Source organism: Dryas octopetala, chromosome 1 (genome assembly GCF_963921425.1).
Source record: "Dryas octopetala chromosome 1, drDryOcto1.1, whole genome shotgun sequence".
NCBI classification, from domain to species: domain Eukaryota; kingdom Viridiplantae; phylum Streptophyta; class Magnoliopsida; order Rosales; family Rosaceae; genus Dryas; species Dryas octopetala.
The window spans coordinates 17,347,081-17,360,516 of NC_141366.1; the positions used below are offsets into that span (position 1 = coordinate 17,347,081).

Consider the following 13,436-nt stretch of genomic DNA (forward strand, 5'->3'; position numbering starts at 1 on the left):
AAATTGTTCAATGTTTTAATTATACCCTTATTTATCATATATATAATAAATAAATCTTTGTAACATAATTAGCATTTTCAATTTGATCTTGAAAAGTTGTAATTAATGTTTTTCTTGTGTCGATTATCTCAACTAATTTTCTTATGTGGTACTATATTTCTAACAGAGGTGAAGTCTACATAAGTAACTTACACATAAATAAGTCTCACATCTATTAAACAAATAACAGGACACAAGATAAGTTTATATGATAAAAATAGTTTTGTTCCAAATTAAAAATGAATTATAAACAAAAGAATTAGATTCATGTCACTTGTGTGAACATTCAACATGCACTAGTTCGATTGTTCACACTTCGCACTGTAATTGAGTATTGCATTGGTCTCCATCCTCCTCTACAAACACAAACTGCGCCTCAAGGTAATCATGGGTCGTGTCCTGTCGGATTTTAGTCGTGTGAAGATAAAAGTTAAAAGCTTACCCAACTTAAATATGACCTATTTACCATATAGCTCAAAAAATACTAACCTCTGACCCTATTGCACTTCGCACAACAACATAAATCAAAATACAAATGAAATGTGCGAGTAATCCTAAGCCTCAAGATAATTTTGAATTTGGCCATTCGGTTAATAACACTTTGGTATCACCCTCACCTCATTTTATTATTTTAAGTTGAATGAAGCATAATCCATGTATGCTTAATTTCTTACTTATTACGATGACTTTTGAGCTTCTTTCATAAGTTTTCAAAAGTTTTTTTGAGAAGAATAAGTTTTCAAAAGTTTAATTGGTTTCTAATATTATTGATCTATATTTATATGCTATATAATGCAATGTTGTGCCTCATAATACAGTTAGTATCTCACCGTTATTGCTTAATTGTGACATTTAATTGATTAGATTAATTACTAAGGTCATTAGCAAAGTGACTTGCATGTACAGTTAAATCTTGTGACGACACTCGACCTTTGAAGATAAACTCATAAAAACGATGCATGATACATGAGAGGACAAAAAAAAGATCAGCGTTATATTAATATGATGTGGACATTTTCTTTTCATGGGCACATTACATGCACATAAATAGATATATAGGCTTTTGACCAAAAAATAAAAAAGATATATTGGCTATAAGGACAATTGCTTATCTTTAATTTAGACTTTATTATATATGGGGTGTAGGTCCTGTAGGACCATCTTAATTTGCAAATTGCTTGACTAACATCCATAAGTAGTACATAAAAATGTTTCTTGTATCAATTATTATTATGGAATAAAAATGATATATATTTTCCAAGAATCTATTTATGTCCAGAATCAACTCTAGTTAAGCTCATTGTTTCTGACTTCAATATTTAATTACATAATGAAGGAGATACTAAAGATAAACCACAACCTTCCCTTTGATAAATTTTATATTTAACATTTTTGTTTTTTATGTCACAAAGTTTAAATTTATGGTATACCTCTTCGTTACGTAACCAAGTTTAAAAATAATTATGTTAGAGCCATGCACCACTCTCAAGCTATATTTTTTAAATTATATATATCTTCTCGAAGTCATCTTTAATAATAAAAAAAATTTAAGAATGTGAGAAATGATAGCTACCTTCACCAATTTATATATATATATTTATTTATCTTTAATCTATCTCAAGTTTTCTCATGCCCATTCCGTATTGTAATTTCATATTTGAGACTATTCATTTTTTAAATTACCTTTTAGACATCATCTTTGTAAAAAAAAAAAAAATCAACTAAAACTATTGTTTAGTTATTTAACTGTTATCAAATAAATAGACAAACGGTTTTAAAACAGTTAGGTTCATTGTCTATTTATCTAATAACAGTTAAATAATTCAATAATTATAATAATAATCTTTAAAGAGTAATCTAGAAAATAGACAGCTTCGACTATGTGACTACACTACATAATGGGCAAAAGAAGAGAGAAAGTGGAAAAAGAAGGAATAAAAGAAAAGGTAGCTGGCATTTATGACAAATAATTGTATGCAAAAAAAAAAAAAAGTTACACATAAAATCCTAATAAAGTCAAGTTAGCATGATAACTTATAGCTCTGAAGGTAAATCAACAATTTATAGATGTTTTACATTTTCTCGCAATTGGGCCGGGGTACGTTATATGTCTTCAGAAAACATTATTTGCACTTCACAAGTATAATTCATGTTGTACAATGCTGAGTGCAAATAGTATCTCCCCTTCTTTTTATAGGAAGACATTTTCTATTTTAATAATAAAATATGTGTGGGAGACTGGGAGTGTAAGAGAGGAGTGCAAGTCTGCAAATCTGGAACATATTTTTTTTGCCCCACTATTTTCTCAGCTCCCTTGATTTCCCATTCAATATGAGTTATTAAAGCTTAAATCTATCAATTTGTTTGGAGAAAAACTGTTCGATAAAATGCCTTAAAGAAGTGATGTTGGCGCGCACAAAGACAAATTTCTTCTCCGCCACTATTGGAGCTCCCTTTGTTTTATGCTGATCGGCCCCTCCCATTTTTAATAATAGGCTAAACTGCTAAAGTTCAATTTAGATACTAAAGTATAAGGAGTATTTCAATTCCATTCATCATTTACAAAATCATTCAAAAACATATTTTATCTAAAATCTAAATTGAAAAAATAATTTTTTCTTCCTCTTTTCCTTTTTTACCCCTCTCCACCTCCCACTCTGTTTCTTCTCTCTCTTTAGCCAACCCTCCCAACCCAGCCTCTCCTGACCCCACCCCCACCACAACCCGCTGGACCCTCCCCTTCCACTTACCCGAGTCTCTCTCTCTCTCTCTCTCTCTCTCTCTCTCTCTCTCTCTCTCTTCTCTCTTTTTCTTCTTATTCCCTGTGTCTCCTTTCTCTCTCCGGTGACTTCGCACAATCCGACCGTGACCAGGCCAACTTCGGCCAAGCCTAGCCGGCACATCACCACCAGTCAACAGCCCGCAGCTTCTCTCTCTCCTCCGATCATCCCTCTCTTCCCTCTCCTCTCCCGCACGACTCCCTCCCTGCACCTCAACCGAGGCAAGGCCAGTCATTTCTCGACCATCCCCCCACGAGCTATAGTTGGGGTTGGGAAGGTTGTGGTTGTGGTGGTGGTGGTGGTGGTGATGGTGGTGGTGGTGGGGGTGAGGTAAGGGAGGGGCTAGCTGGGTTGGGAGGGTTGGCCAAAGAGAGGGAATAGAGAAAGAGAGTGGAAGGTGGAGAGGGATAAAAATTGTTTTTTTTTAATTTAGATTTTAGATGAGATATGTTTTTGAATGATTTTGTAGATGATTGATGCAATTGAAATACCCCATATAATTGAGTGTCTAAATTGAACTTTAGCCTTAAAATACAATCCTTGGCATGATCAAGTGACAGCTGCGTAGAAAGTGATGGCATTGGCATGAATTATTAGAATCAACAACGAAATTAAGGGAGAGGAAAGTGAGTGATGGACCAGACTGCTTGAAAATTCTCAGCCTCTGGCTTAGCCTACTATTGCTGTTCAGGAGGGAAAAAAAAAGGGACCAAACAGACGTGACTCAAAATTAAAGAGAGGAAACGTGATCCATGAGAATTGTCATGACTCATGACTCATGGGTCAGACCGTTACAGCCGTTATAAACAGGTAATTAAGGTTCTCTGCTTTGCATATATACCAATTTCGATGCTCCAAAATTGGAAATACCATGGAAGTCCTTTTATTCTTTGTTTTGTTTGATGCTAATTGCTATACAGAATGACGGATGCCTTTTGAAAATGTATGCGTTGAGAAAAATATTTCACGTTGAAAATCACTTGCATAATGGTTTATAAGGATCTTCGGTATGTTATTTTGAGGATGCATATTCTACTTATATGCTTCTATTTGATCTGTATCCCTTGTTTTACGTTTATGATCAAGCAAATTGTGTAAAACAAATTTGGGGTTTTATATATTAGGTGATACCACATGATGTATGTGGTTCGGGAAAAAGAACAGAGAGTTTAGTGTTGATAGGATAAGAAAATGATTAAGAGATGAAGGATACATTAACATCAGCTTAATTTTATAACTCTTTAGTAATAATCAATATTAAACTACATTGAATTATACTAAATTACTAATCATCAACATAATTTACAACAACTTTCAAATAATCTACATTAAACGGGTGTATTCAATATGGAGATTAATGAATTTGAATGGAAATTAAAAGTGTAGGTGTATTCAATATAGATTTTTAAAGAGCCATGGTGTGTTTGGATGGAAAAAAAAAAAAACTTAGAATTTAAACAAAACTCAGCATTTAAGAAATTACATGCTCTAATTTCCTTGTTTGGATCCATAAATATAGAATTTCGTAAATTCTATGTGAAAAAAAACTTGGGATTTGAAGGCTGTAAATTCCAAGTTCAAAATCCACCTAAATTGGTGTCATTTTCAAAATTTCAATTTTTATAAATAAAAAAGTCGTGTCCACCCATCACCTTGCCAATTAATTACAATACCACCACCACTACCACCATGTCGCCGCTACCACCACCACCATCGTCACCACCACTGCCACCGCCACCGCCACCTCTGCCGCCACCATCACCACCACAACCACCGACACCACCTCTGCCGACACCACCTCCGCCGCCACCACCACCTCTGCCACCACTACGACCACCACCGCTGCCACCGTCACCACTACCACCACCGACACCGCCACCATTACTACCACTATCCGCTGCCACCACCACCAACACCACCTCCGCTGCCACCACCACAGCCGCCATTATTACCACTATCGTCGCCGCCACCGTCACCACCACTGACACCGCCACCACCGACACTGACACCGCCGCCGCCGCCTCCATCACCAATGCCATCACCACCACCATCGCCGTCGCCGTCGCCACCACCATCACCATCACCACCAATGTCGCCGTTGTCGCCACCTCCAATACCCCAATTTTTGCCATCACCATTTCTCCCACCGCCCGTGGGCCATCACCCCTACTACCATCATCAACTTACCACAAACATCATTTTTATTGTTGCCACCATCACCATCACTCTTTTATAAACCTACTATAAATTTCGTATTTAAATTCCATTATGATTACATTTATCCAAACAAGAGAATTTACAAATTCTAGAATTTTAAATCACGTCATTTTTAATTTCGTCATTTGTGAATTCCTTAGTAGTTTCAAATTACTTCATCCAAACGCACCATAAAAGTTTAGTAGTATTCAATTTAGACTTTTAAAGAGTCTATAAAAATTTAGTAGTATTCAATCTAGACTTATAAAGAGTCTATAACACTTTAGTGATATTCAATGTAGACTTTTATAAAGTCTACAAAAGTCATGTACTATTCAAAAAGTCATCGACTTTAAAGATTTTATTAAATGATGGAGTTTCATGAACTTTTTAGTGTAAAATATAATAGCAAAGTTCATCAATTCTCTAGCCTTCTCCCTAGAGATTTTTATGGATTTCAAAATTTAACATTTTTTTTTTAAAAGACGGTGGTTATAACAAAGACGTCTATAGTAAAACCTTTGCCTGTAAACTTCTATAAACTCCTATATGGATTATGTACCTTGGTCATCATCTTCAAATAAGACAAATTGTAGCTAATATTTCAAGTTTTTTTTTTTTTTTCCTAAATTTCAAATACTAGCTTAATATGTCAACATAAAATATTTAAGCTTGTATTAAATATGCTCTCACACTTCTCTAGAGAATAAGTAACTACTGAATTTTCTAGGTAATCAAAGCAAGGTTCATCATGTTTATAAGAACCTAACTGCAATAACAGTTATGGTAAAATTGAAGTTTTCAACTCAAATCAATTATCAGTTATGTTAGAATTAATCAATCATGGGTGGAAATTAAGTTACGAAATATTTGCATGTATTAGAGTTGATGCACGAAACCTATAAATATTTGCATGTATTTTTCTTTTCAACATTAATTAATAATATGTATTAGTTTAGTGATATTTATCTTCTCAATAATACAATGATTGTGTTGGTTTGGTTGCAATGATAATTAATTAATAAATAATATGGAGGATAAAAAAATAAAAAACATATTAGAAAAATCCTAAGATAGACAATAAAAAAGAGAGCTGCTATTTGCACACTCTTTTTTTCTTTTTGCACACCCTCTTCATTCAATTTGTGAAATTACTAGTTTATCCCAATCACCCATTATTAAAAGACAATAAAAGACAACATGTTTTTTTTTTTTTTTGAAAAAACAAAACACAAAACTCAAAACCACCAGCCACCACTCACCATCCAACCCCTTGCCGGCCACTACCCTTATCGCCGGAGGTCGAGCCCCTCGTCGACGGCTCCTTCCTCTCCTCTCTCTCTCTCTCTCTCTCTCTCTCTCTCCCTCCTTCGCTTTCTCTCTCTCTTTGCACCTCCTCTGCCCGACGGAAAGAGAGGGCCAGCAACCTTGTCGGCCTCCCTTTCGATAGGGCAGAGGAAGTGTGAAGAGAGAGAAAGAGAGAGAGGGAAAGAGAGAGAAAGAGAAAGAGAAGGAGAGAGAGAAAGGGAGAGGAGGGAGCCGGCGGCGTGGGGCTCGACTGCCGGCAATGGGCGGCGTGGTGGGTGGAGGCTTGCGGGGTGGCTGGTTTCAGCATTTTTTTTTCTTTTGTTCTTTGTTTTTTTTTTTTTAAATTTAAAAACTCACATTTGGGGTGGGGTGTGTAGTTTGGATGTGTTAGTGGGGTGTGTAGTGTTTGGGTTGGGTGGGTGTGTAATGAGAAATTTGATGAGATTAATGAGATTGGAGTATTTTGGAAAAGAAAAATTTTAAATTTTGGAAAAGGGTATGAGATGTGTAGGAGAAAAGGGTGTGGAAAAAAGAAAAAATGGTGTGCAAATACCAACTCTCATAAAAAACACTATCAAAGTTATAGGAAGTCTATAAAAATCTATTAAAGTCTATGAGAAAAGTCAAACAAAATTCTCTTAAACTCTAAATAGAATTCTGCCAAAGTCTATCTAGAATTTGTGAAAACCATTAAAAATCATCAACTATACCAAAGTCAATGATTTTTAAAAACTCTACAAAAATCCATTAAAATCCTAATTGAATACACCTCCTAAAGTTTCAGTTCATATTGTTGTTCAAAGTAGTGCTCCTTGTCCTTAGCGAGGTTCTATATTAGTACATGTCACATCATTTATAGAATTAGCTCCTTCGGTACTGGCTGATGGATCTCCACTAGTATAAGTTCTCTTCAACAAAAATCCAGGTCTTCTTGGTGAAGGAACTGCTGCATCATTGCCTAACATGAACACAACTGCTGACATGGTTGGTCGGTCAGTCGCATGCTCTTGCACGCATAAGAGCGCGATTTGAATGCATCTTAGAACTTCATTGACAGGGTATGATTCATCCAGAGATGAGTCAATGATTTCCAAGGCTTTGCCTTCTCTCCACAAGTCCCAAACCTGTAAAAGATTTACACATAATCAAGTTTAGGGACTAAAATTTGGTAAAAGTCATAATGTTTGCAAATAGCTAGATATGCATCCTTACATGTCCAACCAAATTTGAGTCAGGATTATCATGGTAGTAGCCGGTGTTCTTTCTGCCACTAACGATTTCTAGAAGTAAAACACCGAAGCTATATACGTCGGATTTCACTGAAAAAAGTCCTTCCATTGCATACTCTGGTGACATATAACCACTGCAGCAGCATAAACAAAAAGGATTATAAACTTCTTTCACTAATCAACATAATTTGTACAAATGAGCCTTTGGATTGTGTATTCTTGTGACATGTTTATCAAAGCTTGTACGTACTCCTTCAGTTGGTGGTCTTGTGACATAGAGGGGATGAAGTAACACATAGGGCTACTGGAAATTATTAGGATATATATCTTGTATTAATTTGAAGGAAACTTACTATGTTCCAACGACACGATTTGTATTGGCTTCAATTTGGTCCGTTCCAAATATTCTAGCCAATCCAAAATCTGCAATTTTGGGATTCATAGCAGCATCTAGTAGGACATTGCTGGCCTTTAGATCTCTATGGATGATTCTTAATCTTGAATCTTGATGAAGATATAAGATCCCTCTAGCAATCCCACATATAATCTCAACGCGTTTCGTCCAATCTAAAAACGCCCTTTTTGTTTCATCTGAAAAAAAAGAGTAAATGCAGACTAAGTTCTTGGCTTTATCAAAGTCTTTAAGTGAGAATTTTAAGATATTGAAGCAAAAATGAAGACATACTGAAAATGAAAGCATCCAGGCTTTTGTTTGGCAAGTATTCATAGATTAACATTTTCTCTTCATCTTGAACACAACACCCTAAAATCCTGACAAGGTTCCTGTGTTGGAGTTTTGCAATGAGCACAACTTCATTCTTAAACTCTTCAATCCCTTGGCCAGAATTCTTCGATAGTCTTTTCACCGCTATTTCCTTTCCATTATAAAGCACACCCTGAAATTATAATCCAAATTCAACTTGTGTCGTACACTTTTCTTGCAAGAAATTATTAACATATTGTATACATTTGCATCCAGAGAGTGATAAAAACTAATGCATATATGCAACACATACAAAGTAAGTTAAGTAACAAATTATAAAAATCTGATTTATAATTTGAGATATTATGTGAGGGCAACTACCTTATAAACAGAGCCAAAACCGCCTGCTCCAAGCCTGTTAGAAAAAGAGAAATTGTCTGTGGCTGCAGCTATGGTACTTAGTTCAAAGAATGGTAAATCTGGGTTCCTTCTACTTTCATCGACATTTTTTCCACCAGGAGATTCTTCCAAGTAGGATGACTCTGTGGTCACACTAAATGGATATTGAATTTGTCTTCTTTTACCTGTCATCAAATATAGAACATATAATCTTAACACTGTTTTTCGATGAAAAAAAAATCTTAACACAGTTTGTGAAGCACTCACACAATATTCTTACAGCTCCAATTATTTCAATAAATGAATGAAAAAAAAAAAAAAACAAGAATTTCAAGTTAACCATTGGTTAATAGAGTGAGCTTATAAGTCATTGCCTTTTAGTAATTAACAACCTGAGCTGAGTAAATCTAATTGAGCTGAACTTATATTACTTTTACCAGACAATAATAAATGATCTGAATGCAGACAAGTTAGGTGAGAACTGTGGCTAAATAAACAGAGGGCAAACTGGTAAGAGGAAATTTGTTTACCTTTTCTCTTCCTCCTTACCAACCAATACACAAAGAAAACAAGGACAAAGAAGGCTAGAACAGATACTAGTGAAATTGCCAGCTTCCCTTTCTTGCTAAGAGAACCATTTGACTTCTTTGCGTATTGAGCTGCAAATATATTAAAAACAAAAAGTCCAATGAACTTAGAAAGTGATTCAAGTGATAAAATAAGATAGAAGTTCCTCAGATTTTCAAAAGAAATAAAATGAAATAATTGTTAGCCAAGTAATATTTCTCTCTCCGATATTGAGAGAGGTCTCAAATTCGAATTCTCTCTTCTAGCCTCCAAATAAAAAAAAACAAATAAAATAAAGAAAGATAAAGTGATTTAAGTGATAAGTAACCACCTAAAACAATTGCATCCACTCGCACGTATAAATCTTGACCAACATCTGAATAAGTTCTTGTGTCCATCAAGTCTCCATGCCATGTCACGCACCCAGTCCCTCCTTGCCTCTCATCTGCATTGGAGTATGCCATGCAAGAACAATTCCTCAAGCATTCTTGTTCACATGCTTTCAAGCTCAAACTCAGGTCTACACGTGCGGTAGACGAGTCTGGTATCTTTACACGTGCAACCTTCACAAACCCTTCCTCATTTTGACACACGGATACTCCTTTTTTCCTTACACACCCACCCGACCCGTCTCTCAAATACCATTCATGGAGCAACTTGGGTTCAAACCCGGGTAGGCACGTGCACTCAAATTTATCAGAATTGTATGGGTCACAATTACTATTTGGACCGCACTTTCCATAGTCATCACACTCCTCTATTGGGGCAGACCAAAACTTGATCCATTGATGACCTTGATCATGCCACGTGGACCGCTGAATGATTCCTGATTCATTTAATACCATCCTAGAGAAGATTGAGTCATTAGTAATACCATACATTATCGACAACTCATCTTGATTGTTTACAAAACTAACATTGAAGATGAAATTAGGTGTCATTTCGGGCACACCACTCCATCTTTGGCCGATCCAAGACCCGCCCCGCCACAGTGGAGCTTGACCCTTGTATAAAAACAGCTGCGGAAACCCACTTGGGTCAATCCGATATGAACAGTTCCCGGTTCCCGGGTCATCTTGGGACTTCCAAGACGTTAGGAACCGGTTTAACTTGGACCGCCGGTCCAGCCCAAGTTTCATAAACGGAAGCATTGTGTGTGAGGGATAATCAAAGCCTTGCCACAGCATCCTCTGGCCTCCATTCTCAAGCAAAACAAGATTCCCTGTATCAAAAAGCTTGGCCATGGAATTGTTTGGCGAAGAGACCGAAACATTAGCGGACCAAAGAGGAAAATTTGGGTCCTTCCCATAGATGGCAAGGCCTCCATGACCATCAATCTTTAGGACTCCAGAGCTATCATTGACAGGGTTGTCTCTGTTTGCAACCCACACCACAGTTTGCTCTGGGACTTTGTTGTACCATACTCCAACATAGCGGCTCTTAGAATTTCCGAGGCTGAAGAACCCAAGTGAAAAGATTTTCTTGCTGGAGATCAAAACGTCGCCGTCTTTGATGGGGTGGTTTGAGGTAATGGCATCAAGGGAAAGGCAACATGGGAGAAGATAAAGGAAGATAAGCAATATACTAGTGATCATAGGCCATTTGGTAGAGTTCATGGTTAATTTTGTTTTCTCAATGAGGACTTTTAAGTGCAATATTGGCTAATAAGATTTGAGATCAATGAGCTGCATGTGGAGGTAACTGAGATTTTAAATGCTATAAGCTGGATTTTCTCAAACAGAGGTCCACCTGCAGTAGTTGTAAAAGGAGATCATGACAGATTGACAGAGACACTCAACCAGAATTTTAAGTATCTGGGTACTAATCTGATGGAGGACATGTTAATTCGATCAAAGAAGAATCCTGAATTAGTAAAAGAGATGAACGTCACAATGTACGTCCTACCTTATCCAGTTGTGCAACACTTATTTCAATTGTGTTATGTCAAAGACCAAAGTAGCTAGATCACAATCTGAATTAAAAAACGCTTAATGCAAAGTTTGTCATCATAAATCTTTCTATCTTCAAAATATGGCCCACTATTTGGGCATCAGTGGCCAAACCTTGCCCACAAAAAGGATTTGAGACTTTTCTTCAAGTCTTTATGTCCAGCGCCAGCAATGACAAAGACCCATAAAGATGAGTTACCCATAATTCTAACCTGCACGTCAGTGGCAGCAACTATGCATTTTCTGTAAAAAGATGAGTTACCATCAAGCTTCATTTCCATTGGAGGGTCTTCAAAGCATGTCAAAGTAGCATTGTAAAGCACACCCTGAAGTTATTATCAAAATTTTACTTGTAGTGCACTTTTTTTGCAAGAAATTACCAGCATATAGAAAGAGCATTCTCATGTGTGATTGGAGAAATTATCAACTACCTTATAGACTGAGCCAAAACCGCCTTTTCCAAGCTTGTTTACAACAGAAAAATTGTTTGTGGCTGCAGCTATGGTCCTTAGATCAGAGAATGGTAAATCTGAGTTTAGTCTATTTTGAAGGAATCTAGGCATCTTATACCATGAAGAAATCTAGATATCAATTCCAAAATTAATTGGTAATGAGAAAAGTAGCCCAAACTCTTATAAACCACTATGCAAGTCCTCACATTTTCGATGTGGGATATTTTTCTTAATTTATTTTCATCGAGATCTGAAGTACTGTGGAGTCTTCCAAGTAGGTTGACTCTTTGGTAAGTCATAATGAATATTTATTGTCTTTGCTTCCCTGCTACCAAATACAGAACAAGTAATCTTATAGATTTTTTCATTTAACAATCTAATTGACCTGAACTTATATTTCTCTTACCAAACAATAATAACTAAATCAAGAAAACAAAACAGTGAAAGGAAATTTGTTTACCTTTTCTCTTCCTCCATACCAAACAATAAAAAAGAGAAACAACAAGAACTTGTTAAGAGAACCACTTGACTTCTTTGTATATTGAGCTACAAAGATATAAAAGATAATAAATAAATAAAATACAATAACTTAAGATTAGGAAGTCATCAGTTTTAGTGATTATGGAAATTTTCAATATAAAAGATGGATGCACTTGTTGAACGGGGGAGGCAGATCGAGGAACCTTGCACTAAATGAGTTACCTTTAACTATAATGCATGTTAATTATAATGAAATCAAAAACCATTATTTGTTTTCAAACCAAATACTTTGGTATGGTTACTCTTCAAATTCATTATCTGGTTTGAAGTTAGCTCCTCATTCGCATTTCATTAAGGGTGGTATAATTATACAAAAGGGGCAATTTTAGACTTTGTCATTCATGAATGTGGTTGGGAAAATTATATGAAAAAATCATATATCAAGTTAAATTTGATTTCTGTTCATTCAGTATTAAGATCATCCAACGATTGTGAACTATAACAAGCATCAAAATCATGGCCATATATAAGTCATGAAAAAGGATAAGCTAAAGTAAACGGAGAAGAAATGAAGAAAGAAAGATAAAACCAACTGCGTAAGACAATGGCATCCACTCTTACCTATAAATCTTGACCGGTATTCGAATAAGTCCTTCAGTCCTTGTGTCCATCAAGTCCCCATACCATGTTACACATCCAATCCCTCCCCACATCTCATCTGCATTTGTTTATGCCACGCAAGAACAATTTCTCAAGCACTCTTGCTCACATGCTTCCAAACTCAAACTCATGTTTACACGTGCCGTAGATGATTCTGGCAGCTTTACACGTGACAGCTTCACGAACCCTTCCCCGTTTTGACATATGGATACTCCTTGCTGCTTAACGCATCCACCCGACCCATCTCTCAAGTACCACTAGGGGTGTAAACGAGCCGAGCCGAGCTGAGCCGAATACCACCGTGTTCAAGCTTGGCTTGTTTTAAATTTTTCGAGCTTGAGCTTGACTTGTTTCTTATATGAGCCGAGTTCGAACGAGCCAAAAAAAATCGAACCCGATACGAACTCGAGTTATATCAAGCTTATTTATATAATTTTATCTAAGATATTTTATTAGCTACTATTTAAAAAAAAAAAAAATTCTAACGAACATTATATTCTTGAAAGAATTATAATATGTTAATTTAACTTAGAGACTTAGAGTTAATATATATTTCTAATTAAATTAGATAGGCACCAAAGACTTCTTTAAAACACCATATAGATGAATATGATTTCTCTGAAATATAACTGTACCAAATAATTTCATTTAAACATTCATAACTTATAACACTT

At 35.9% G+C, this 13,436-nt stretch overlaps 1 protein-coding gene across 1 annotated transcript; it reads right to left on the minus strand.

The window, feature by feature from the left end:
- Positions 1-6,903: 6,903 nt before the first annotated feature.
- Positions 6,904-10,923, minus strand: LOC147298673 (G-type lectin S-receptor-like serine/threonine-protein kinase At1g11410). The gene is made up of 7 exons (XM_086250147.1): positions 9,553-10,923; positions 9,185-9,313; positions 8,637-8,839; positions 8,238-8,448; positions 7,906-8,143; positions 7,536-7,686; positions 6,904-7,447 (listed from the first exon to the last, which is right to left on the minus strand). Exons 1-7 carry the CDS (start codon positions 10,835-10,837, stop codon positions 7,142-7,144), a joined length of 2,523 nt encoding a protein of 840 aa, XP_086106273.1. The 5' UTR covers positions 10,838-10,923; the 3' UTR covers positions 6,904-7,141.
- Positions 10,924-13,436: the final 2,513 nt, after the last annotated feature.

Coding starts and splice junctions, on each gene's coding strand:
- LOC147298673 (XM_086250147.1), bottom strand. CDS start 10,837: ATGAACTCTACCAAATGGCCTATGATCACTAGTATATTGCTTATCTTC. Junction 8,144..8,237: donor CCTGGATGCTTTCATTTTCA/GTATGTCTTCAT, acceptor CTTTTTTTTCAG/ATGAAACAAAAAGGGCGTTT. Junction 7,687..7,905: donor AATCGTGTCGTTGGAACATA/GTAAGTTTCCTT, acceptor ATGCTGCTGCAG/TGGTTATATGTCACCAGAGT.